Here is a 23249-nt window from a genome sequence, read left to right as displayed (position 1 = left end):
CATTTTTGCATAAAGCAACAACTTAACTTTAGAATCCGCAATAAGTATGCTTAATTATGTAAAAATTAATGGGCTAGCTTTGAGCAGGTTTTTTTTCCAAATGATTGCTAAAATATCAGTATAGACATTCTTAGGCTCCAATCAGTGAATGACTTTGCATGGAATGTAGATATGTGCCCAAGTGCTTTATGCAACCAGGTCCTTTAGCGATAACATTTTTTGGAGTATCAGGAAATCAAGGAATGCTAAAGACCTAGCAGCTCCTGTTCAGGACAATGACAACTGTATATGCATGATATGTTTGAGTATGAACCTAGGAACTGAAGTGCTAAAAAATTAAGTTTAAGGCAAAAAGATTTTTTTTCTCTCAAAGATCATCTTTGCAGCAGTCAGCTCACTTCCTCTGTCTTAAAGTGAATATGTAAATCAATTGTGCTGTTAAGATGTCTACCAAAGTTCACCATCCTATTGCCTTGCAAATGCCTAAACAATGGAGGAGAAAGTAAGTGAATAATTTAAAACTATCCGAATTCACACCTCCAGCAATGGCTTCCTGAAGACTTGGGAAAAATGAATTGAAAAATTCACAGAACAAGTTTACAGCTAATAATGCTGTGGCAACTTCTAAAAGAAAGAAAAAAAATTCTAAATAGGAATGGGTTAATTTAAATAGACCTCCATGCTCTGAAAGTTTAAGCTAGCAGGGTACCTACATAAACATTTTTCCTTCTTATTGATAAAAATCCTAGAGAGGAAAGAAAAAAAGCTTATCCCTTACTTTTTTTGGCTCATACCAAGTATTTTCCAACTACCTGTGCAAAAATTATGTGCGAAGACATGATTAACAATTTCAAACTCATCATATGTTTCTTGGCAATGGACGGAGAAATGTTCTTTTAAAAAGCCCTTTATCATGAGGATTGTGGCACAATAGCATATATCTCTTGATGTTTTCAAATAAGTTAAAATCATAGTTGACACACCTATGACCTTTTCAGCCAGAATACATAGTAATACTTAAAGGCATTACCAAACAAAAGTAATGACTTTATTTTTTTAAAAAAAGAAATGTCCCTCAAAATAGCTAGATTTCTATAAAATACGTAGAACTGTTAAATAAAGTCTGTACATCACAATAGAAAATAAAAATACTGCAATCTTTTGCCTGACTATTTACATTATGTGAACTACAGAATTAGAACAAAAAAATAACATATTAGAAGGTTGTAATTGTTCACAAATCACATTAGTTCTGTGTTACATTGTTTTCCATCAGTTGTATTTTCAAGGGAAATTTAAACACATATCAAAAAAATCTCCATGTACATATTTAAGACAACAAATAATCTGGCATAAATCAATCTTAAGTTTTAACATTTTTTCATCAATTTTAATATTATTCCTAACTTTTTTCTTCAAATCTTGACTATGGCATATATGTGTGTGCGCATGTATTTAATTGTACACGTGTACCTAAGACTAGGTGTTTTTTTTTTTACTAAAGCACAAAACACACTGTATAAATAACTTCCCTTTTTAAAGTTATCTAGAACAAGATTTACAGTACAAAGTTATAGGCACTTAAATTATCAAATAGGTTCAATGGTTCCAATACTGTGTGTTCATTCTTCTGATGATTCGCGTATTTGAAGCTTCAACTGGAGTTATGTTACTATTTTCTAACTTCAAAGTAGAAGTGCCAAAGGAGTTATAAATCAGTAATTCTGCCTTACAGTAACCTCACGGAGGGGTTCCGGTTTTTAACCAACTTGTCTGGATCAGTGAAGAAAAGGAGGGAACTACAGTTTCCTGCACATGCCAAATAGTTGGCACAATAGGACCAAATTTTGCAATTATGTTAACTTACTTTATCTTCATGAATTATCTTTCAATGCTTTTCCTCCCAAATGCGCCTAACTAGAACTTAAAACACCCACTGATTTACCTTGTCTCAAATCTTGACTTTTATAACTGTCCACTGAATGGCCCACAGACATGGCCTCCTGCACTTACATCAGGGCAATCCAGCTCTAAATCTTCTGTATGTTGTGGATCTTACCTTCAACAGTTCACATATTCAGTTTTCCTGGTCTTGACCTTTACCATATTCTCTAATCTTCTGAGTGCCTGGCCTGCGCTTCCTGCCTTCCCTCTTTTCAGTCTGTAAATCAGACTTTTCTCAAGCCTTTCAAAACTTATCTTCTGCCTAGTTTTGTCAAATGATGAAAAAGCATGCTCCTACAGCTGACTGATTCGCTCCTATATGGAAAAAAGTTTAGAGCATGACAGACACCTACCAGTGAATCCCAATAAAGTAAAAAGGCAAAACACATCATCAATGGTCTTTCTGTTAAGATGTATTGTACAGCAAAAACACTGGTTGCATGTGGCGTTGTCAAAAATATGCCAAATTTTATAATCATCCAATCATGGAGCCCACTAGACTGTAAGTGAGACAACCAAGGCAGTCTATACCTCTAAGAGTGATTGTTTCAGGCTCTTTACAGACTCAGATAGGCATTCTTTAATTTAGTAATAGTTCACATATTTGCAGTTCTCCTTGTGACCAAAACAAGACTAGAAATAAAATTAAAACTGAAATTCTGGAAGATAACTTAATGGCAAGGAGTAAATTCTGTAGCAAATCTCTGATTGTGGAGCCACAAAATGCATGGAGCCCTGACCATAAAACTTTGTTCATTCAAATGGTTTCTTATCTATTCCAAATGACAGCAAAATAATCCTGGCACATACATAAAGGCATAAGGAACTGTTAAACTGAGTAGTATCACAAACAGATTCATAACCTACAGGCTGTTTCACAAAAACTTGGTATGGATTGACTAGGTTTTATCAGGTAGAAGGCAAAAAAAGCTTATATTCTCCATCTCTGTTGAATCCATATAGCTTGTTAGGCTTTCACAGAAAGCACTGTAATCTGAACATTCAATTCAGTACCCAGCGTTTTACTGGAGACTCATGAAGTATGACTGAAGTCTCAATGCAGCTCAAACAAAAACAAACCATGTATTTTACCAAGGCTGTCCATATACGTAGCATGTAGCGTATAGAGGCTCTCAGTATCACAGTCTATGAAGTACTGAAAGATTTGATTAGCAGCCTATAGAAGTGTGCTGAGAAAATATACTGAATCTCAGTGATTTCCTCTTTCCACATAGGTCTCACCCATGTTTGAGTGAAAAGATCCAGGAGTCCTGCTTTGCTCTCAAATGTCAATTTACTATGTCAAATCTTTACATCTTGTGATTCCACCATCTTGGCAAGTGTCTTCTTGATCCTCAAGGCAGTGAGCCTTGAGGCAGGATTATGAGCCCAGCATTCAGACATTAATTTCAATATTGCTCTTAAACACTGTAAAAGAAAAAACACAGGAACAGGATTGTAACAACTGACAGACCTGGAGAGGTGTATAATTTTGGTTCGCTGTCAAGCTCAAATTAAAGAACTCTTAAGACCAAATGTGCAACTTCTACATTTTCTACAAAAATGCTGATAGAGAACTATTATAAACAGATCAACTAAAAAAAACAAACCAAACCACCATGTCCCAACTCTTCTTTTTCCTCCCCTTTACTGTCTGGTAGTGCAGGCTGCAACTCACTGAAGTGTTTCTTTAGTTTCACAAAGATACATTACCAGAACTTATCATTACAAGTCAAGAACAGCGGTACAAAAATGGTAGCAATAAGCAGAAAAATGTCAATATGTATGGCAGAAAAACAGTAGGGAACTTTTTCACTGAAAATGAAGACATGACAAAAGTTCTTTCAGCAGTCAAAAAATAATATGAAAAAAACTGAATTTCTAAAAGAAACCAAGGATTTGGGGAAGAAAGGATATGGCATATTAGCTTGCTATGTGAAATCGTTATGTCTTATTTACTGTGTTCAAGCTATGGCTCTTTAAAAACACATTTACATTTATTATTTTAGTTACATCATGGCTTGCCCTGGAATGTACCAGTAAAAAAGAAAAAAAAACAAAGACAAAAATCTACAAACACAATGAAATCGCTTCATATTCCATGAAATACCTTATGCAACAAACCAGTATGCTATATACATTAAGACTAATAAAACCAATTAAAAATTCATTTAAGTTTTAGCTCCAGAACTCTGAAAAATATTCCACTATCTAAAAAGAAGATCTCAGAGCAGTATTCCTACACTTGGATGCTGCTTAAGGGTACCTTCCCCTTAAATCACTGGAAAGATACATAAAACCATGGTATTTTGAGTTGATTTCAAACATCTTTCCCCTATTGTTGCTGTGAGATTTTCAAAATATCAGAATGTCTGAATGTAGTCCCTATTTTACAATGTTTTAGTATTTATTAAACTAAAATACCCTTCCATATTAATGAACAAATTGAACTAATTTTTCCTTTCAGCATACTCACTTCATCACTATTCCATCTATTCGATACTACTGGGCGTAAGCGTTTGACACACACCACTTCTCTCATGTCCTCATAGGATGGATCATTTGGCACCATGTCATAATATGGCAACTGATACTCTTCAACAATACCTGGAGATAATTGTGAAAGATCAAGAACCATAAAAAAATTTAAAATAAATCTATATATCTACTTGGATATTTCCTTAGCCACGAGCAAAAGTTAACTCAATTTTGTGCCAAGTCAAACCCACCACACTGTTACACTGTGATAAAAACCCAAAAATTTCCCTATAACCATCAGACATTTACCAGAAAAGCTCCAATATTATGAATACTAAGTTTAATAGCTACAGTAATTCCTTGCAGTCCCTTTGACTTTGATACCCAATGTAGAATTTGACGTCTTCTAATCCACCACATGCTAAAAAGAAACAGGGAGAAAGCATAAAATGGAAGAAGAGGAGAATACAAGTAAAGATCCATAAGGTCACAAAAAAGAGTGAAAGAAAAGGAAGGATAAGTCACAAAAATGTGCGTAAGGATAAAACTGAATTACATCAGAAATGCAAGAATGTATAACAAAAGAATATTATCTTATCAATTATATTTTTAAAGTTTTGTTAACAGCACAGGGGTGAAATACATCTGCATCCCACTATTTCTCCCAGAACAGGCATTCTGCTTTTTGAGCAAGGGAAAAAAGCCCGAGATGCTTAATTGTAACAATCAAAAAGGTTTAGTACAGTGATTTTCAAGCTGTACTCTGGACAGACTCTTACTACTGCTTTTAAAGAACGCTAGCCTGTTGATATAGCAGGCTTGTTATATATTATTTCCTGGAGAAGTATTGTTAAAGTGAGACAAGGGTCTGGTAGATTTTATACAGAATATTTAGAAGTTTACCTCCTGTGACGCAGCGCCGAGCCATTTCCCAGATGATCAGCCCAAAACTGTAGATGTCAGCCATGATGTATGGTTGGAAATGGTTTTTATTCAGGCTTTCATCTAGGACCTCTGGAGCCATGTAACGTTTTGTTCCTACTCTAGTATTCAAGGGAACATCAACTTCGTTTGTGTCACTATATGAAAATATTAGTAGGTTAGTGAACTGTGGACTATTACAAGACACGGTATGAAATCCTGTATGATGCAATCAATACACTGCAAAGTTCCCCTTTACAATTTCAAGTCTTTCTTTTATTTCCCTCTCAATACTACACTTACAACACGTTGTACCTCCCGGAAAATGATTATCTAGAAAAATGATAGTGAGTATGGAAGTTCACAGTTTACTGCTTCTTTTGCAAGAAATTGAAAACACATTTGAAAAAACTGAATTAAAGCCCACTATGAGTATATTAGGTAACAACTCAGAAAATTATTTGCAAAGGCTTATGCTTTCCTTGAGGCTCTATTGTAGCAAAAGACAATTCTCTGGCTCCACTGAACTTAAAAAAAAATATTCAGTAATACTATTATAGTATTACTTCTTCAATTAAGTTTCAACTTAAAACTAAAAACTTAAGTTTCAAGAAGTTTTCCTATTACAGAGGATTTGTTCATCTACCTGTTAAACTTGACTGCAAGACCCAAGTCAGCAATGCAGCAGGTTCCATTTTTCTTTATCAAGATGTTTTTACTCTTCAGGTCCCTGTGTGCAATAGCGGGCTTGCCTTGTGTCCCATAAATTTCTGTGTGTAGATGGCACAGACCACATGCCGCAGAATACGCCAGTTTGAGGAGAGCCCTGTTGTCTAGCGTAGTGCATTTCAGAAAATCATACAATGATCCATTCTCATGATAATCTGTAATCAAGTACAGCTGTGTCCAGGAGCCAGTGCCTTTAATATCTGCAGCTATGAAACCTATAAAATATATGAACAAAGTTACAATTTATTTGTACATAAATTTTTTTATGCAACAGATTTAGTAAGAATTCCTAGAGCTACATTGTCTTGGACTGTATCAAAAGATACCTGTTCCCCTTATGAAAACTAATAATGTAAAAGCTCAGATTTCAACCATACACGAGGTTACCATTCCAGTCTTGCAGCAAAGAGATTGCAGACACGTATCCAACCAAGAGCAGCAAGATTCTAGCCTTTTAATAACATTTTATTAGTATATATTAAGGGACACCCATTTGGTTATTCCACAGAAGCTGCCATATACCCCTCAAGCCACCTATTAAGAACTCCTCCTCCTTCACCCACACACAAGCCCTCCATTAGCCACACAGTGTACTGCTTCCTTACCAAGGATGTTTTCATGACGCATTAGAACAGTTTGGTAAATCTCTGTTTCTCGGAACCAACTGGCTTCTTCTGTGGTGAAAAACACTTTCACTGCGACTTTTTCACCCCTCCATTTGCCCATCCACACTTCACCATATCGTCCTTTTCCAACTTGCCTCACCATCTGAATTTGTTTGGCAATAGTGCGCTGAACCTAGGGAAGAAAAAAAAAAAATTAAGAAAAAACCCCATGAGGGCAAAGTGAAGGAGGGATATGCTGCTTCTCAAGCCTGGATTGCTTTGAATTTTGATCCCATTGTAAAATTCCTACTATATTATTTTCCACTACTCCCATTTCAAACTCATTATTGCTCCCTCCAAGGAAGCATTGTATAACAAACCCAAAAAGATTAAATCAGCATAACTTCTTATTTAATTCAGTTGCATTCTATCTGTTTCTATTTTCTAAATATTTAGTCATCTGTCTCACTGGCCAGTTTTTATGCAAGTATTATATAGGATGGTGAATCAAAAATTATGAACAACTATCAGCCAATAAAAAGCAAATCTATTTTATCAGACAGTGGACATAAAAAAAAATATCTTTGAGTTCATTCAATTCAATACTTGTATTATCCATTCATTGCATTTCTATCTTAATGTCTATAGGCTCTAATCATCCTTTAAGTTTTGCTGATGCCAACAGATTTCCTAACATACAATCTAATCTTGCACTTCATTTTAGTTACTTATGTGAAGATGGGCTTTTGTACATGTTTAGTTTCTACTGGATCATTCACAGTAATTGCATATAAAATATTTAACATACTGCATGGATAAACTGCTTTGTTCGAGGCATTAGGTACAAACCAAACTTTGTATTTGATGAAGACAAGTTCAGCGAAGAAAAATCTTAAGTTTATGATTTACCAACAACGGTAGTCCTGACCCACTCCCAGAACTCTGTGACTGGTCAATAAGGTCTTTTAATGACTCCCCAGCTGGAATAAATGCTTCATCTTGTTCCAGGTCACGATTATAACAGTGCCTCTTTGCCATCGACTTACAGTAATGCCTGCAAAAGTAACAGGAGAAGTTAAGCTGAAGTCCAAAACACTCTTCAAAATATGTAGTAAATTGAGCTAAGAAAAAAAGCTATCTAAATGATCTAAATGTACAAGTTTTCTCAAAAGAAAAACAGAAGTCCGATTTTACTGTACTTTTTTCAGAAATGTAACTTACATAGTCTTTTAATATTAAGAAGTTGTTGTAATGCATGTAGAGGCATGTCAGTTTATTATGAGTCAGGTGGAAAACTGGCATTTTTAATACTCAGCTCACAGCCAGTGTTACTAGCATAACATCGCTGGGTTTGGTTTAAACTGACAGGCTGAACCTTGAACCATGGCAGATGAGGCTGACACACGCACATTTCTGCTGAAACGGCTTGAACAGTGATCATCTCCAGCACAGGGCTGGAGCTGACAGAAGCAGGCATAGTCTCTTAAACTCCACCTGCATGAATTGCCGTAGCTCAGCTGGTCCGTTATTTAGTTTTGAAACACAGCAGAAAAAGGAAAAGTTACCAAACACATCCTTGTCGCTTTAGGTTTGCAAAAGCACTTTACAAAGGTAAGTCTCAGAAATAGACAGAATTTAACTATCAAAAGTGACTGAAGATGCAAAAACATAAAAAGCATTAAGATATTGCTGTTTACGGGATGCTATAGCATCCAAGTCGTATGTAGCTTAGAAAACTGTGAACACTTTGCAGCCAGAGGAAAGGACCAAATTCACTTAAATTCTATGCTGTGAACATTTCATTTTACCTAGCAATGACAACTGCTATCCACAGAAATGTGAAACTAAATTACAACGGTTTCACTTACAATCTATCTTTGTCAGAAATACATATGATTAACTGAGTACATTTACAAAATAACTGTTCTGTTTATACTCATTTGAGAAATTAAAAACCTTGTCAATAAAGAAAGGTCTTTCCTTACTTGTAACAAAAGCAGCTAAATAAGATGATCATGACAATTATGCAGACTGCCATAGAAATCAACACTGCCATCCAACGAATGCTGCCATCAAAAAGTCCATCTGTTTTAAAAAAAAAAAGGAAGGTTTCCAAAGTCTATTAATTAAACATCTATTGTAGACAGTTTATTCAGGTATGACATTTTCATATACTGTGTATATGAATGTGCACAAACTGAAACACAGGAGTTTTTGTCTGAACATCAGGAAGTACTTCTTTAGCGTGAGGGTGATCAAGCACTGGCACAGGTTGCCCAAGGAGGCTGTGGAGTCTCCCTCCTTGGAGATATTCAGAAGCCATCAGGACATGGTCCTGTGTAACCAGCTCTAGGTGGTCCTGCTTGAGGAGGGGGGGTTGGACCAGATGATCTCCAGAGGTCCTGTCCGACCCTCAATTAGTTTGTGATTCTGTGACAGTATGTGGAGCCACTTACAAAACATCAGAAAGGAGCAAGACAGCTGATGCATATAATATATCAGCTCATATGAAATTACACAAAATTTATAGTGTTTTAGTATCAAAGTAAGTATTTACACCAAAAAAGCAGAGATAATTTTATTTGGATGACAACAAAAAAAAGGATTTAATCTGAGATTTTGGAGTTGTTGGTTTTGTTTGACCCTTGTTTGTTTGTTTTTAGAAATAGAAATGAAAGATTTACAGCAGTAAGATTCTGAGAAGATATTAAGCAACAGTTAAACCAGTACGACTTGCATAAAATGAACGAGTGCATAAAAATATATACTATTTTCACTGGGAGCAACAGAAAGAGAATGAATTTACAGTAGGTAACAGTTAACAAAGTCAGAATACTTTTTTTAAGATACATTAATCTCTCCTGTGCTTTTGCCATGATTAAGAAAAACATTTTAAAAAGAAAAGAGAACAGGCTGTGGAAACAGAATAAAAACAGATTAAAAGGTCACATGCAGATCAAGGTATGAGCAAACTGAGTAAGAGAATAAAAATACCATGAGTGACCGATGAAGGAAAAGATTAATTTGGAATTGGCAGAAAAGGAAAAACTGGGAATAGAGTATGAAGTGTAGTACAGAGCTTCATATCAAAATTACTTAGGAAGGAAAAAACAGATCTGTGCAATACTGTAATTACATTTTCTCCTTATTTTTATCTGTTGATCAGGAAGAACAGGATCCACATAGCATTTATCAGTAGCAGTATGAGCATCTAGGAGCTGTTTACCTGTACTATCAAGTGGTGGTAATGTTGGCTGTAAATCCTGATTGCAGAAATCAGTCCGACAGCACTCAATTGTTCGACGTGATTGTGCTTTAGGCGAGTCCTGTTGAAAGAGAATTGAATAAACATTCAGATTTTGAAGTAATCAGCTAGGACGGGGACAGGTGATGCTACTGATACAACACAGCACAGACAAAAGTTTAAGCTATTGTATTTAAAAAAAACCAGTTCAACCTCATCATTTAATGTATGAGACAACTTCACTGTGGCAGACAAGCATCATCTAATCTCTCTGGGTGCATACGTTCTATGTTCACATTTTTTTATTTTTCATGGAACTTTACTTGGTGCACAGAAATAGATGGTTCCTACTTAAGTTGCTATTTCATACATTGCAAAATTTTTAAGCTTGGTCAAAAGCAGTTAATTGTATGTTAAATAAATACTGCTCTTAAGACAAAAAAACCCAATCCTTCTACAAGTTTTTTCTCTTGCACTTATCATAGCAGCACTGTTTGCTTCAAAAACATCTTCAGAACACCACAAAAAGATGGAGGGGGATAAAAATTAATCTGAAGATAAGACAGTACTATAAATACAAGAACAATTTCAGGAGGTCATCATGACACCTCAGGTCTGATTTGCAGTAACCCTAAACATTCACAGCTACAACACTGTAGCTGTTCACTGAAGTCAACAGTGCTTCCAAAAAGCAGTGCTACTGACAGCTACAGCTATCAGCTATTATACAGAAACTCAAGTCGTAGAGATTTAAAATCAAATATCCAGAACAGCGATAGCATTTTGGGGTTGGCAGTGGGGGCGTTGGAAAGGCAACCCAGCTGGTGATTACCTCTGAAAGCTTTGTTTAATGTAAGCGACGTGAAAAAAGCAAAAAGCAAAATCCAGTCTTTCAAGGTGATACTCATTCACCCAGCTAGCACTATATCCCTGTCTTCTAAACAAATCCTTCCTTTATTAACTGTGTTTTCAGTTCCAGCTTTTGTAACAGATAAAGAAGTTCTAAAGGCAGCAGTCTGCTTAATTATACGTCTCCAAATCAAAAGCAAGTTATATTCATACAATTAACAATACATAACTCCTCTAGAAAGGAAAAAAAAAGTTAAACGTCAGACAGGAAAACATACATATTTGATAAACTGTGTGTACATGTTCATGAAACTTTAAGGGAGCTCTTGTGTAACCTGTCGAGACAACTCCTTACGATTATGTTCTTCTGTCAAATGAACTGAAGAAAACGAGAAATTCCAAATTAAAATGATCAAGAAATTCTGCAATAAAACATAAACTACTCAGATCAATTAGGTTGACTATAAAGCTGTCTTGTCAACTGAGGAAACAGCTGACAGAAGTAAAAGGTTGATGTCCTCTGTTCATTTTGTCAGTGGCTTAGAGATACTTGCAGAGAACTCCAGCAAGCTAGGATTCTATTCCAATCTTTGCTGAAACACCATTAAGTGACCTTTCTGTCACTACTCGCCCATGATTGTTCAGTCCCATTCTCTTCAGTGGTAAAGGGCAACATGCAAAATTCTATGACTGCAGTTGTAAACTGCACAGATTTAAACTGCTTATGCAGTTTCCCTACATAATCTCCACTGAGATCTTAAATTTTTATGGTATCTCCTTTCTTTTACCTTGCACTGGAAGTCTGAACCTTCATACTTCATGCAGCCAGAAGCAAGCGTGGGTTCTCCATGTTCATCCTCCTCAATGATAGCAAAGCAATGGCCATTAGTTCTAGAATAAACATATCAATCGTGTTTTACCAGCATGTCTGTTGTTTAATATGTAGCATTAGTTGACCACAAACCCATTAAGAGTACTAGAATGGCAATATCTAGAAAAATTTTTCTTTAACACAGTGGTTACCGTACAGTTTGAGAACAAAAGACCACCACAGTATTTTCAAATAGAATGCTGTAGGGATGTTTTCTCCTGAATATTCCATCTTCTACTTCCTCACCACCCTTCAGGATAGCTCGTATCCAACCAACCACACACACAGTTGTTCAGAAACAACTGAGGGGGTGGAAGAGTGGAGATCTGACTAAAAAGCCTTACTGACTACAATTCTGTAGGTTAAAAAAAAATTCACTTGTTTCTGTTCTTGAAACTGCAATGATAAACTCTCAAAGAGAAGTCTGAGTATCTGAAAGGTGGCTATTTCAAGGTCAAAAGCTCAGTTACACTTTTCCCACTAAGCTCTCTCAAATATTCAGCCTTTAGAGCAAAACAAACAAACAAACCCCCAAAACCACTTTCTGAAGTTGACAGTAACAAATAGACTACATTCTTTCCAAAAAAATGGCACTTCAACTCCTCATTATCTCTTCATACAAATGCTTTGATTTCTATACTACATGAAGATGTCAACAATATTTGTAAGGAACCCCAAACCAATTTGCAATGGTAGGTCTGTGCTTTCAATACCTGTAAAATTAAGATTTTATCAAGTAAACCAAAATTCATTCATTCCCTCAATGCAGATACTAAGGAAAACATATCCAAAACCATTTTTGTTTGCCAAAACGTTTTTATTTAAATGAATGTAAAGAAATGCAGATTTGGGAAGCATAATGCCATAAAATACCCTGCACATCAACACCATATAAGTGTTATTAACTCTAATAGCTTTATTATCAGAATAATGTTCTATACAGCCATTAGTTCTGAGGCAAAAAATTAGTAAAGCTTATACTGACTGCATACACTAGAGGGCGATAAAAAGCAAAAAATAAATGCCAAAGGAATTTAAAAGACAAAATACTGGATCATAACTGAACATTTTAGAGGTGCAAAACTATGTTTGTAAAATACTACCTGTGTTTAAGTTTAAAAAGATAGAAGTGTTTATTCCACCTCCTTGGGTTCCTCAAAAACTGCTTTATCTGCCAAGTGACAGCTTTAGAGAGGCTTAGTATTATGTGTTAAAGTGAAGACTCAAATTACAGCAGCAAATGCTGTTTTCTACTATGTATCTTTATATTAATTCTTAAGGAAGAAAACAGCAGACTCTTAAACATGGAAAGGTAAATGAAGAGAAAAGAGGAAAACCAGGGACATTTCATGACATGAAAAAAATCATCTTAAGCAAGCACATCATTAGTGCATAAGTCTTAGGATTCTTATGCCTACCAAAGCTAAAACTCCCCTGTCCCTATATGTTCAGAGGCTCTTCTCACCCCGCCCTCTTTCCCTCATACTCTACAACTAATGAACCTGTAACAAGAAGAATTCTCAGTAAATGGCTATGTGGCTAACACTACCTTTTGTCTACTCAGTGAAGAAATTTTAGATTAAGCAAGCAGGTAGTCACAACAGAAGGTTTAGATTTGGGTCATTTAATACTCACTCACTTATAAAATGCTACAGGTTACTTAAAACCTCAGTCCTTCAAAGCAGTTGCTGGCGGCAAAATGACTGGTTGCAAATGGTTCTACTGTATGGTGAAAACGGTATTGTTTACATACAGATGACCATGGGTTTTAGTGCTCAGCTCTCCACAGAACCGGTGAGTTTCTAATCAATTATGGTCAAATCACCTGACAGAACCTCAGTCAGCACGCTACAGATAGTTTGCTCTCTCAAGAGCAAAAATGAGCCTCTTCAAAGAGCCTCGTCTATCTTGTACGCAATACTTACATGCATGTGTTATTAATAGCATCATCTGGACAATGTCCTGAGCAGTAGCACTTAAGAAAAGGTAAGGTGTCCTCTGGAGCGAGCGTTACTCCATTTGCTTGTTTCTTTTGGTCAGGATTTGTCTTCATTCCTGTGCCATGAAGCATGCTGTCTAGATTTTGACCTGGACATTTAAAAAAACAACAAAAAAAGAGAAAATATTTTTGCACCTTTGATAAATGCTCAAGAGCTTTACAGGCAAAACATGACAACGGAATAATTATATTAACAAATAAATGAATTATATAAGAACTTCCTCTCCCAAAATGATGACAGAAATTTGCATTAATCATTTTATTCTAGAAATACCTAAGCTCACATTTTTGTATCTTAACAGCAGATCTTCCAACCATAATCAATATAAACAGAAAGAGGGTATTTTCCCTTTTTGAGGTGGGGCAGAAAAGTAGTGATGTAACGGGTAAAAATTTTCTGAAGAAAGGCTCTCTCATTCATGTGTTTAGAAAACCAAAATGCTGGCTGCTTGATAACCACAACAGTATAATTTTATGCATGGCTGAACGTATGTAATATGCAATTTTCTAATTTTCTGAACTGAAGTAATTTTTCATGGATTCACAGTCTCATAGAAGAGCAGTAATAACTCCAAAATCTCTTGGGTTTTTTGATCTCTGTATGCATTAGTACTTCAAAACAGAGCTAAAGTAAATCTTGTTTGCAAATTAAATTTCAGTAAATGACATGAACATCCACACAAACGAGCTTTCAGAGAATAAAAATAGGGCTAAATTACATTCCAAGTAGCCTTCAATTTCTCAACAGAAGGAGAGTTGAGCATCATTTGTTCTAGTTCATATTGTTAAAATGCTTTTGTGAATGTAGGCATTCAGAAGAAAAATCCCATCTGTTTTCTTCTTAGCGAAGAACATCCAGAAGAAAAATTTAGGAACATTATCTGCCTCATTTGGAATACCCTTTGTGACCACTATATGAGATGAGAACATCTTCATTCATCTCCTCCAGCTTTATCATGCACAATTTTACCAACCCTCTTTCTGTCCGTCACCTAATAGTATTCTTGGCTCTAAGTCCTCAAGGTGTGAACCAAATAAAGCTAGAAAAGTTGTGAACAGAGTATCACCTGCACTGACACAATTTACAGCAAGTCTCTGTGGGAGGCTCAGTGTGCAAGATAAGAGAACAGCCAGTTCGGACCGATAAAAGCTTTTCTAAATTCAGTTGTAATTAAAAAAGTGCAAGTACCTCAGTATGTCTCAAAAAGATTTTAGTCACAATAAAAATTTCAATTTATGTAAGAATAAAAAAAATATTTTGACCAGGAAACTCACAGTCTCTTTTAACAGATTCTTGTGCCTTCCTGTCAAACCCACCAAACACTAGCTGTAGAGTAACGAGAACATTACTCTCATGTTGTACCTTGCTTGAAGGATGTGCAGAAAAACTTAATTAAAACCCTGTGCAGATACCACCCTCTGTATCACTCTATTGTAACATCCACTATATCATTCAGCCAAATGTGCTATTAAGTATTTGTGAAATTTGATCTTATTGTTCTGAAAAAAAGCGGACTTGCAGATTTCCTTATCTAATTAATACAGCACGCCCAGTGCCTTGTCTCAATTCAGTCATTTCCCTGAAAGTAAGGCTACTGTGCCTTTTTTCAGATACAATTAAGAGTATCTCCTAAGAAAGTACAGCACCATTTACCTAAACCCTCAAATCACTTAACCATGTTTTATTTGAAATGTCATTTTCAAACAGTACTTCAGTAACGCCTGTGTTAACAGTCTGTACATATCGGCAATATTTAACAAGGAAGTCCAGTACTAGAAGGTCCAGTGCTAGAATAACACAGAGCATACCTATGCAATAGGTGTTTCCAATTTAACCAAAAGGAATTTTATACATATGAAATAGCAGCTCCTCCATCTGTCCTCTCTTTCTACAGTTTTCTTCCCAGCAAAAACTGAAAGCTCATTTTAATACTGTGCTACAGATGTTACACAGCATTCTCTATTCACATTTAAGAGATCCTTACCTGCTCAGAGAACAGGTAATTCTACTTAATATTTAAAGGAAAAGCCACTGCATATGTAAAAATATTGTCTTTCCTTCTAATTTTGTTGAATTAGTAAGCTATCTTTCCTAATTCATGTTTTAATTCATGTTTTCAGGGACATTCCACATCTTAAAAGTCTGAATACTTTATGATATATATGTGTCACAGTCAGTCAACCATCTTCCTACCCTGAGCACTGAATGAAGCATTTTTTCAATTCGTTAGAAGATAAGTCAAGGAACCCTTAAAGCATGGATTCTTCTAGCTCAGGAGAGAAAGAACAAAATTTTTATGCAGGTCTGGTATTTTTTAAAGCAGTATTATTCTTTGTAAACTAACACTGAAGCATGACTACAGGTATACCAACCTTTTATACTAAAACTGAGATGAAATACATTTTTCCTCCTAATTTATTATGATGGATTGTGTAACAAGATTTATGAAGTATACATACCAAATAAAATCCAAAATAGCTAACTGTATTTTCAAAGAACCAGAATCTTTGTCTTTTGTACAGTTTATATAGGCAAAGATTCTTATTCAAAACAAAAACAGACTACAATTTCATTATCTTTGTAATATGAAAGAGATATTGAAGCTGTTTGGGATCACTTCAGAAGAAAGTTTTTAACAGACCCCCATCTAGTCATTATCCCTAACTTTATCCTTTACTGCAGTACCACAATTCATCCTCAGCATTTCAAGAAAGATTAGCATCTATCTTAAAGATGCTAGTTATGGGGAAGGGAGTTAATGCGAAAAATGACTTGGCTTCGATTCACCTGAGAAGTTACGAGGGCAGATCAAGATCCTAATGGCATCACAGGATGTTTGGTTGCTGCTTTTCCTGGTTAATAGATACCAGGTAAACAAACAAGAGTGAATAAAGGATATGCCTAAATGACGTCTTGCTTCAGGAACCACCTGACCTTCTTGCACCAGTGCTCTCATGATCCCCCACCCTCAGAGCTCCACCTCTCAAATATTCACACTGCTTTATCTTCCTTCTGGGAGCAAGACAAAGAATAGTAGGATCACATTTTTGGGATCTTGTGGCACTACACTACTTGATGATGTAATTAATGGCTTCTTTTCCATGACACATGCAGTTGTCAGCTCTGTGGTGCAGCTAAGAAACACACACAAATCTTACATAACCTTCAAAGGTGTAAATGCTGTGCATTAATACACACAGCTTCAAAAGAAAAAAGTTTGCACTGAAATACAGTACCCAGGGATTTCAGGCACAGCAAAGCTCCTTTTGCCATCATTCCCTACCCTCTACCTGTAAACTGCACAAGGCTGGTGGGGCAAAATAATATACTTTAGCAGCAAATAAACTATCACACACTGGAGGAGTTTTTCAAGATCCTGGACGAGTTTCAGTCTGTTTGTCCAGCCTTGAAAGTGGTAGTATCATATACCTTTAAACATATAAACTGCTCTATAATGTATATTTTACCACATTTCAAAAAAAACCTTACAACATTCAATGAAATATCAGAGTGATTGTGAGCTGGAACGTTCTCCTCTTCTCATGTAACTGCAGCATAAGACAATAAAGAGAAATAAGCTGATGGGACTTCACCTTCCCAGTTCATCAGTTGCTCTGCCCCATCACAACCTCGTCTCATACATACTGCATGACTTTTAAATTTCTAGAAGTGTGAACAACTGCTACAGATAAGAAGGCATTAAAATGGCTTTCTGTTTAAAATTAAAGTTTTTTTAATAATAATAAAGAACAACTGCCAATGTATCATATCCAGCCCTTGATTGAAAATATAAGATATTCAAAGAACTACTTCTTCCAATCATAGAAAATAAGTTAGACTATAAAATGTATTTTAAAGAAGAACAGTATATTAAAAATCCCACTATGTTAGAAAAGTAAGTCTACTTGAAAGCATGGCTTCAAATACTAATATTAATATGGACAATCTTTGAAAGGTACTGTGCATGATAGTGAAGTGTTATTAACCACTAAAAACTCAGCTAACTTGGTTGCAACTCAACGTCAGGATACATATGTAATTTCATTAAGTCTCCTGATCTAAGAAAAGATTTGTATAATCCATAAAAACAGCTCTATTAACAAACGCAGAGACAGAGAGCAGTAAGTGAAAGACGACAAATACAAAACCAAAATTATGCCCATAGTTTCTTCCTTAACTGTATCCCCTCCACCTCCACAAATAAAGCTGCAATACTAGAACTAGTAGCCTACAGCATTCAAGTTGTTCAATAGCTTTCTGAACTCATAATGGTATAATTAATACAGATGTTCCACATAAAAACATTTTTATTCCAGAGTAAATTATCCTTAAAAGGGATTTATCCTAGCAGAACTACAGTGCTCTCAGCATTTCTTTGTAGCTATTCCGATCCAAGCCTGTAAAACCCAATATATCCAATATTTTAATAAAAAGAATTTTTGTCAGAAGACCACCTTCACCTGCCTTCCTGCTGATGCTAAAGCTGTTCGCTGGGGCTAGCTGACACTCCGGGCTTGCCCATGCTGGGCTCTGCTTATAAAAGATGAAAGTTGTACCAAAGCTCTTTATGTTAGATAGGCCTTCCTTATGAAAAAGACATACCTTGCAATTCTTATGTGGTAGTTTTAAACTACTTTTTCTTACTTTAGGATGCAGATACTGCAAAATCATCCACTCCAACAAGGGCATTTCACCTTTCTGTCTATCACAAGCTTTCATAACGATTTAACATGTACTGCTATGTGAATTAAACCTCGGTACAACTGATACAGCTTGAGTAAAATATTAGTGCTTTTTCTTAAAACACAAAAGAATTTTTTAGAAGAATCAGAAAACACAGTTTTATGAGTGCAAAGAAAATATCTTAAATGTTTGTATGAGCTCTGTGCCTGGCATTTTAACCATAATTCTCCCCATAGTGCTTTTTTATATATCAAGCCTGTGATCTCTGAAGAGCAGGCATGTTAGAGGTAGCTCCATCCAGCAGAACTGGTTCCTAAAAATCACAGCATGTTCCCAGACTACTTCTTTAAAATCTCTCTACCACCCTCCAGCTCTCCCAGGAGCTACAGCAGTGCTCGGCACAGTCAGTCCCTGCCCCCCTACCTTCCCAACCAGCAATCCCCAGCCTCTGCTCCCACTTCCCCAGAAAAGTCACTTCTGAAGACGACTACCTTCTGTTCATATGTATTCAATACAAAGGCCAGAGATAAGAAAATTTTATGTCTATTCTACTTTTTTTTTTAAAGTGCACTGCATTCTGATTTAAATGGACTTTTAAATAATGAAGTTACTTAAGACTAAATTTGAAATTATAATAAAGAAATATATAAGCTTTTAATAAACCATTAAAATAACTTTAATCAGACAAATATTTAACAATACAAGTTTGCTGCAAATGTTTTAAAGACAGACACAGCCATTGGGGAAATCACTGGTAAACAGAACTACACTGTCCTCAAGCTTCTGACAACTGTAAGTTTCTTCTGCAGATTTTAAAATATTTTCTTTATTTCAGATTAGTTTATATGTTTAAATTCAGCAACTATTTCAACTGAAATTCAGAAAGTGCATAAAAGTAAAAAAAAAAGTAGTATCTTTTTCTATATCAAAACTTTGAATAAAAGTAAGTATGACAGTGAAATCAAATCTCAACAGATTTTTTTCAGTTCATTAATGGACAATGCCAACTTTAATAAGTCTGGTTTAATATTGAGTATTATTTTTAAAATTAACTTTTAATAAACCTTTCTTCATACATACTGAATGCTATTAATACATTTTTAGTCAACTAATTTACAAGTATAAAAATACTGGTTTTCTGTGGTGCCTCTGAAGAACACATAAAGGTGTGATGAATCACCTATCTAACACTACATCATATAGTACACTGACAGTAATGAAGTACAAAATTTAGGAGAACGTGTTTAAGTATACATGAAATTCTTTAACTACTCCATTACATATATTGATTAGTTATGATCACCAACGCATTATAAAAACAAACAAAGAAATCTACTCGGAAGTAAAACTGGTTATCTGAACTGAAAACCTGCACTAGTGGGAAGACAAAGCATATTTACCACAGTCCTCAATTGCAACTGAAGCTGATAAACTCGCCTTAGATGAGCAAAAGTAGGTGGACGAAGACGCAGAGCAAGTCACAGGTCTAAAGATACTGCAGAGGCCTTCCACAGCCAGAAAGAAACAAAAAAATGTTTTTCTTGAAAAGGTTGCTATTAAATCAGCCACCTGCTGCCCAGGTTTATTTTCGATCATTTCTTAACGTAGTGAAGAAGTCCCATAAAGAAGATGCAATCCAAAGGGTAACCACTGTGTCCCCCTGCTCCGTAGTACTGACCCGAGAAAGAGCAGGTCTTCACCAATAATTTCATGCAATTGCCTGTTTTCTGCTGTTGTTTTAAGAATATTTTCACATTAATCAACACATGCAGCCACGAGCTTTTTAGAGTTACCTATTAAGGAATCTGGTGTGTATATATACATGCCCATATACAGACACACTTGCTATTATCATTCTTTCAGGTCTTGGTAAGCCCCAAGATTCCTACCCATTTTGAAGAAGCTTCCAAAACAAATGAGGGAGCAAACCACTAAGCTGGGTGCCAGTCACTGAAAGCACACATGCTGCGTGTTTCTACTTTCTCTGCTTTTCCCTCCTCTTTTTGTAAATCACAGAAATTCTCTTGAATTCCTCATGTGTCTTCTCCACCTGTATTGGTTCCTTTATGATGCATTTTTGTAACATCCTGCATATATTTTCCTTGTTGAAACTATTCTTTTCACTTTCAGTTTCCACTTTTTAGATTTTTCACTTTAGATTTCCTCTTTCCTATAAAAATTCCAAATACTTGATGACTATCAATTTTACCCTCCATCCCCCCCCATCCCCCCAATACAACTCCTCCATGAATCTAGGGACAAGCAGAGAGTCTTGACTGTTTTTCTACTCCCCCCCCCTACAAACCAAGCATATTCCATATGTCTGAAGACAAGCCCTTAGGCAACTTGCATCAAAGAACCAATAACATTTCAGCAAACTCAACTTTCCCATGGCTTTCAGAACTCACTCAGTATTGATCTGAAAGTCAGAAATATTCCTAAGGATAATGGATATTGCACAACCTCTCCAGACAGCCTGTTCTAATGCTGAACCACATTCACAGTGAAAATTTCTTTCCTAATCTCTCACCAAAATTTCCTTTATTGTGATTTGCATCCATTACTAATCTAATCACCTTAGAGCTACCCGTAAACTTCAAGTATACCCAAACCAGGCTATTTCTGTCTAAATTGTTTGAGCTATTTCTTGCCGATTAAAAATTGTATGTCTACAACAGGAAGAGTAACTGGTCTTGAGAACTTTCCTCTCTCAACTTACCTAATGTAATGAAGATGGAAGAATCCTGGATTTATGTTTGTTTTGTTGCTTTCAACCTTGAAATCTTTGCTGCAATGGCAAAGCTTCAAACCAAGACCCATGTTCTTCCCCACTCCTGAAATACCTGTGTGCACACCTACACGCACACATACACAGAGTGAATTAAGCCAAACATCAGCACTTGAAGCACATACCTAGAAGTTAGGAGACACTATTCTGAGCCCCCACAGGCTAAAATGATGAAAGCACTCAAATAACTTGGCAATTATAAAGGAACACTTGTCCAGTTTTGGAAGAAAATTGTTTACAATTTTCTGTACTCAACGATACAGAAGCCTTCAGTGCACTCGTGGTAGCCTCCTGGACTGAATCCCAAAGGAAGAATGCCAGTTTAAAATATCTTTAACAAATCACAGTTCTGCATGGATCCAGAGAGAGGACTTCTGTTCCATAAAAGCTTAGCTGTGAATATGTGTGTGGGATGGTACTTAAAAGAGCTTAAAGATGATCTTCCTTGCACTGAGGCACTATTCATTTAATTCAGGTCTTAGTGTAGTTGACAGCTCATCCCTGGTCAATGCCAGGTAAATATCTTCAGTGTCACTTACATTTACTGCTTAATAAAGGTTTGGGTTACATTTAAGGGTACGGTCTTGTGATCCAAGTGCTTCCCCCTACCGAGGTTAGAAGCTGCAGTAGTTCCCAAATACACCTTGGCACTTGGTTATAAGAGGATAAATACCAGCACATGGGAAGAGGCAGGATCAAGTGGCTTGGAAGGGGCAAGCCCATTACACATTTGATGCAAGTTTGCTCTTAAAATCAGTTGTCAAGCTATGTATCAAGCATAGTCCCAATAAGAGACAGCTCTGCTAAAACCTTTCATCTAATATTGCAGGTACACACCAGGAACAGAACATAAAGATTGTCATTTGGGTACTTACCAGGCTTCCTCCTCTCCCCATTTTAATGGGTTCATTGAATTGTTATTCTTGAAGTAAATAGCTCAAAGAATATCTCAAAATATAATCAAGCACGAAACAGTAATTGATATAAGAATGAAAAGAGAATATAAAACCTTTTATACTGAAGCATTAAAATGGCAGTACCAAATTAGTCTTGCCTATTTCCCTTGAAACATATGGAAAGCTCTGTGTACTCAACTCAAACATGTGAGAGGTGCACAGCTGGGAGAACAAGAAATCTTACACAGAGACCAGCTATGGATGTACATGCTTGAGGGACATGCAGAGCACTACTGTTCATGTCCCAAACATGAGGATGTGATACCACTAACAGCTCAGATACCATTCTGCTACTCTGACACTTCTCTGAACTACAAGCAATTACAGAACCAGATCTGCCAGGTACAGTTGCTAATAAGGAGTAAGGAAATAATAATAAAATGGATTTTCCCCACAAACTAGTTATAATCTTTATACTTAAGCTTCAATTCCTGATAGAGAATGGAGACAGTCACATTGGTCAGTGCCCAATACTTTTCTTTTTAATTCAACCCAATTTGACAGAGAAGTTAAAGTCCCAATGACAACTGGACTTCCAGAAGTTTTTGATAACTGGTGGCTGGAAAGACAACTAATGTACAAACGAGTATCTTCACTAACTGAAAACCAGGCTACTGTGAACATCACGTAGCCTCACCTCGGCCCATCGAGTAGGCATAGTAAGTTTACTTAGATTAGTTATACCACACTATCTCTTGGCTCCTGGGAGCATCAGAAGGCACAGGGAATTGCATACTGCAATTTCTTCAGTAGGTCAAGTTTAAAGACGCACATATATATGGGAAACTGAAATTCAGAAAGTCAAACCTTCAATTCTGCTGCTCATGTAACTTGCTCCACAGCATACTATGCATTTCTGGTATTGTCTCTATTTAAGCATTTGCTAAAATAGACCTAATCTATACTACAACAACACATAACCACTATCATGTCCTTCTTCTTAGGGAAGTGTCTATATGGCATGGCAGGCAGATAAGCCACCTGCCTGCAAAAGAACAACAATAAAAAACCCCAAACCAAAAAAAACTTACCCCAACTACTGGAACACACGTCTCAGTTACAGATGAAAAATACAAGCTTATTTCAACTAGTACGTATTTACCTTGAACATGGAGAATGATAAGCAGGTAGGCTCCAAGCAATCGCTCACAAACTCTCAGTCGAGTCATTGTTCACTTTTA

General features: G+C 36.1%; 1 protein-coding gene across 4 annotated transcripts; it reads right to left on the bottom strand.

Annotated features, from left to right (window-relative positions):
* Positions 1–755: 755 nt before the first annotated feature.
* On the bottom strand, positions 756–23249 carry BMPR1A (bone morphogenetic protein receptor type 1A). 4 transcript variants are annotated; one of them, XM_009819578.2, is made up of 11 exons: positions 23171–23249; positions 13567–13729; positions 11559–11661; positions 9904–10003; positions 8663–8762; positions 7587–7731; positions 6678–6870; positions 5990–6287; positions 5326–5501; positions 4421–4551; positions 756–3372 (listed from the first exon to the last, which is right to left on the bottom strand). In XM_009819578.2, the coding sequence occupies exons 1-11, from the start codon at positions 23235–23237 to the stop codon at positions 3247–3249; spliced, it is 1602 nt and encodes a 533-aa protein (XP_009817880.1). In that variant the 5' UTR covers positions 23238–23249; the 3' UTR covers positions 756–3246. The 4 variants fall into 4 exon arrangements, with proteins under 4 accessions (XP_009817880.1, XP_009817881.1, XP_059677517.1 ...); XM_009819579.2 differs by having other exon boundaries at positions 9910–10003; XM_059821534.1 differs by having other exon boundaries at positions 6678–6864; positions 9910–10003.

The sequence above is a fragment of the Gavia stellata genome, chromosome 9 (genome assembly GCF_030936135.1).
Source record: "Gavia stellata isolate bGavSte3 chromosome 9, bGavSte3.hap2, whole genome shotgun sequence".
Lineage (NCBI taxonomy): Eukaryota > Metazoa > Chordata > Aves > Gaviiformes > Gaviidae > Gavia > Gavia stellata.
The sequence above is the reverse complement of the archived record's forward strand: the minus strand, read 5'-3'. Positions and strand labels throughout refer to the sequence as shown.

Bases quoted from the DNA above. Each gene is read 5' to 3' on its own strand.
- BMPR1A (XM_009819578.2), bottom strand. From the start codon at position 23,237: ATGACTCGACTGAGAGTTTGTGAGCGATTGCTTGGAGCCTACCTGCTT. The intron at 13,730-23,170 runs GTAAATACGTAC...TTAAATGTCCAG, and splicing joins TATCATTCTCCATGTTCAAG to GTCAAAATCTAGACAGCATG. The intron at 7,732-8,662 runs GTAAGGAAAGAC...TTACTTTTGCAG, and splicing joins TTTAGCTGCTTTTGTTACAA to GCATTACTGTAAGTCGATGG.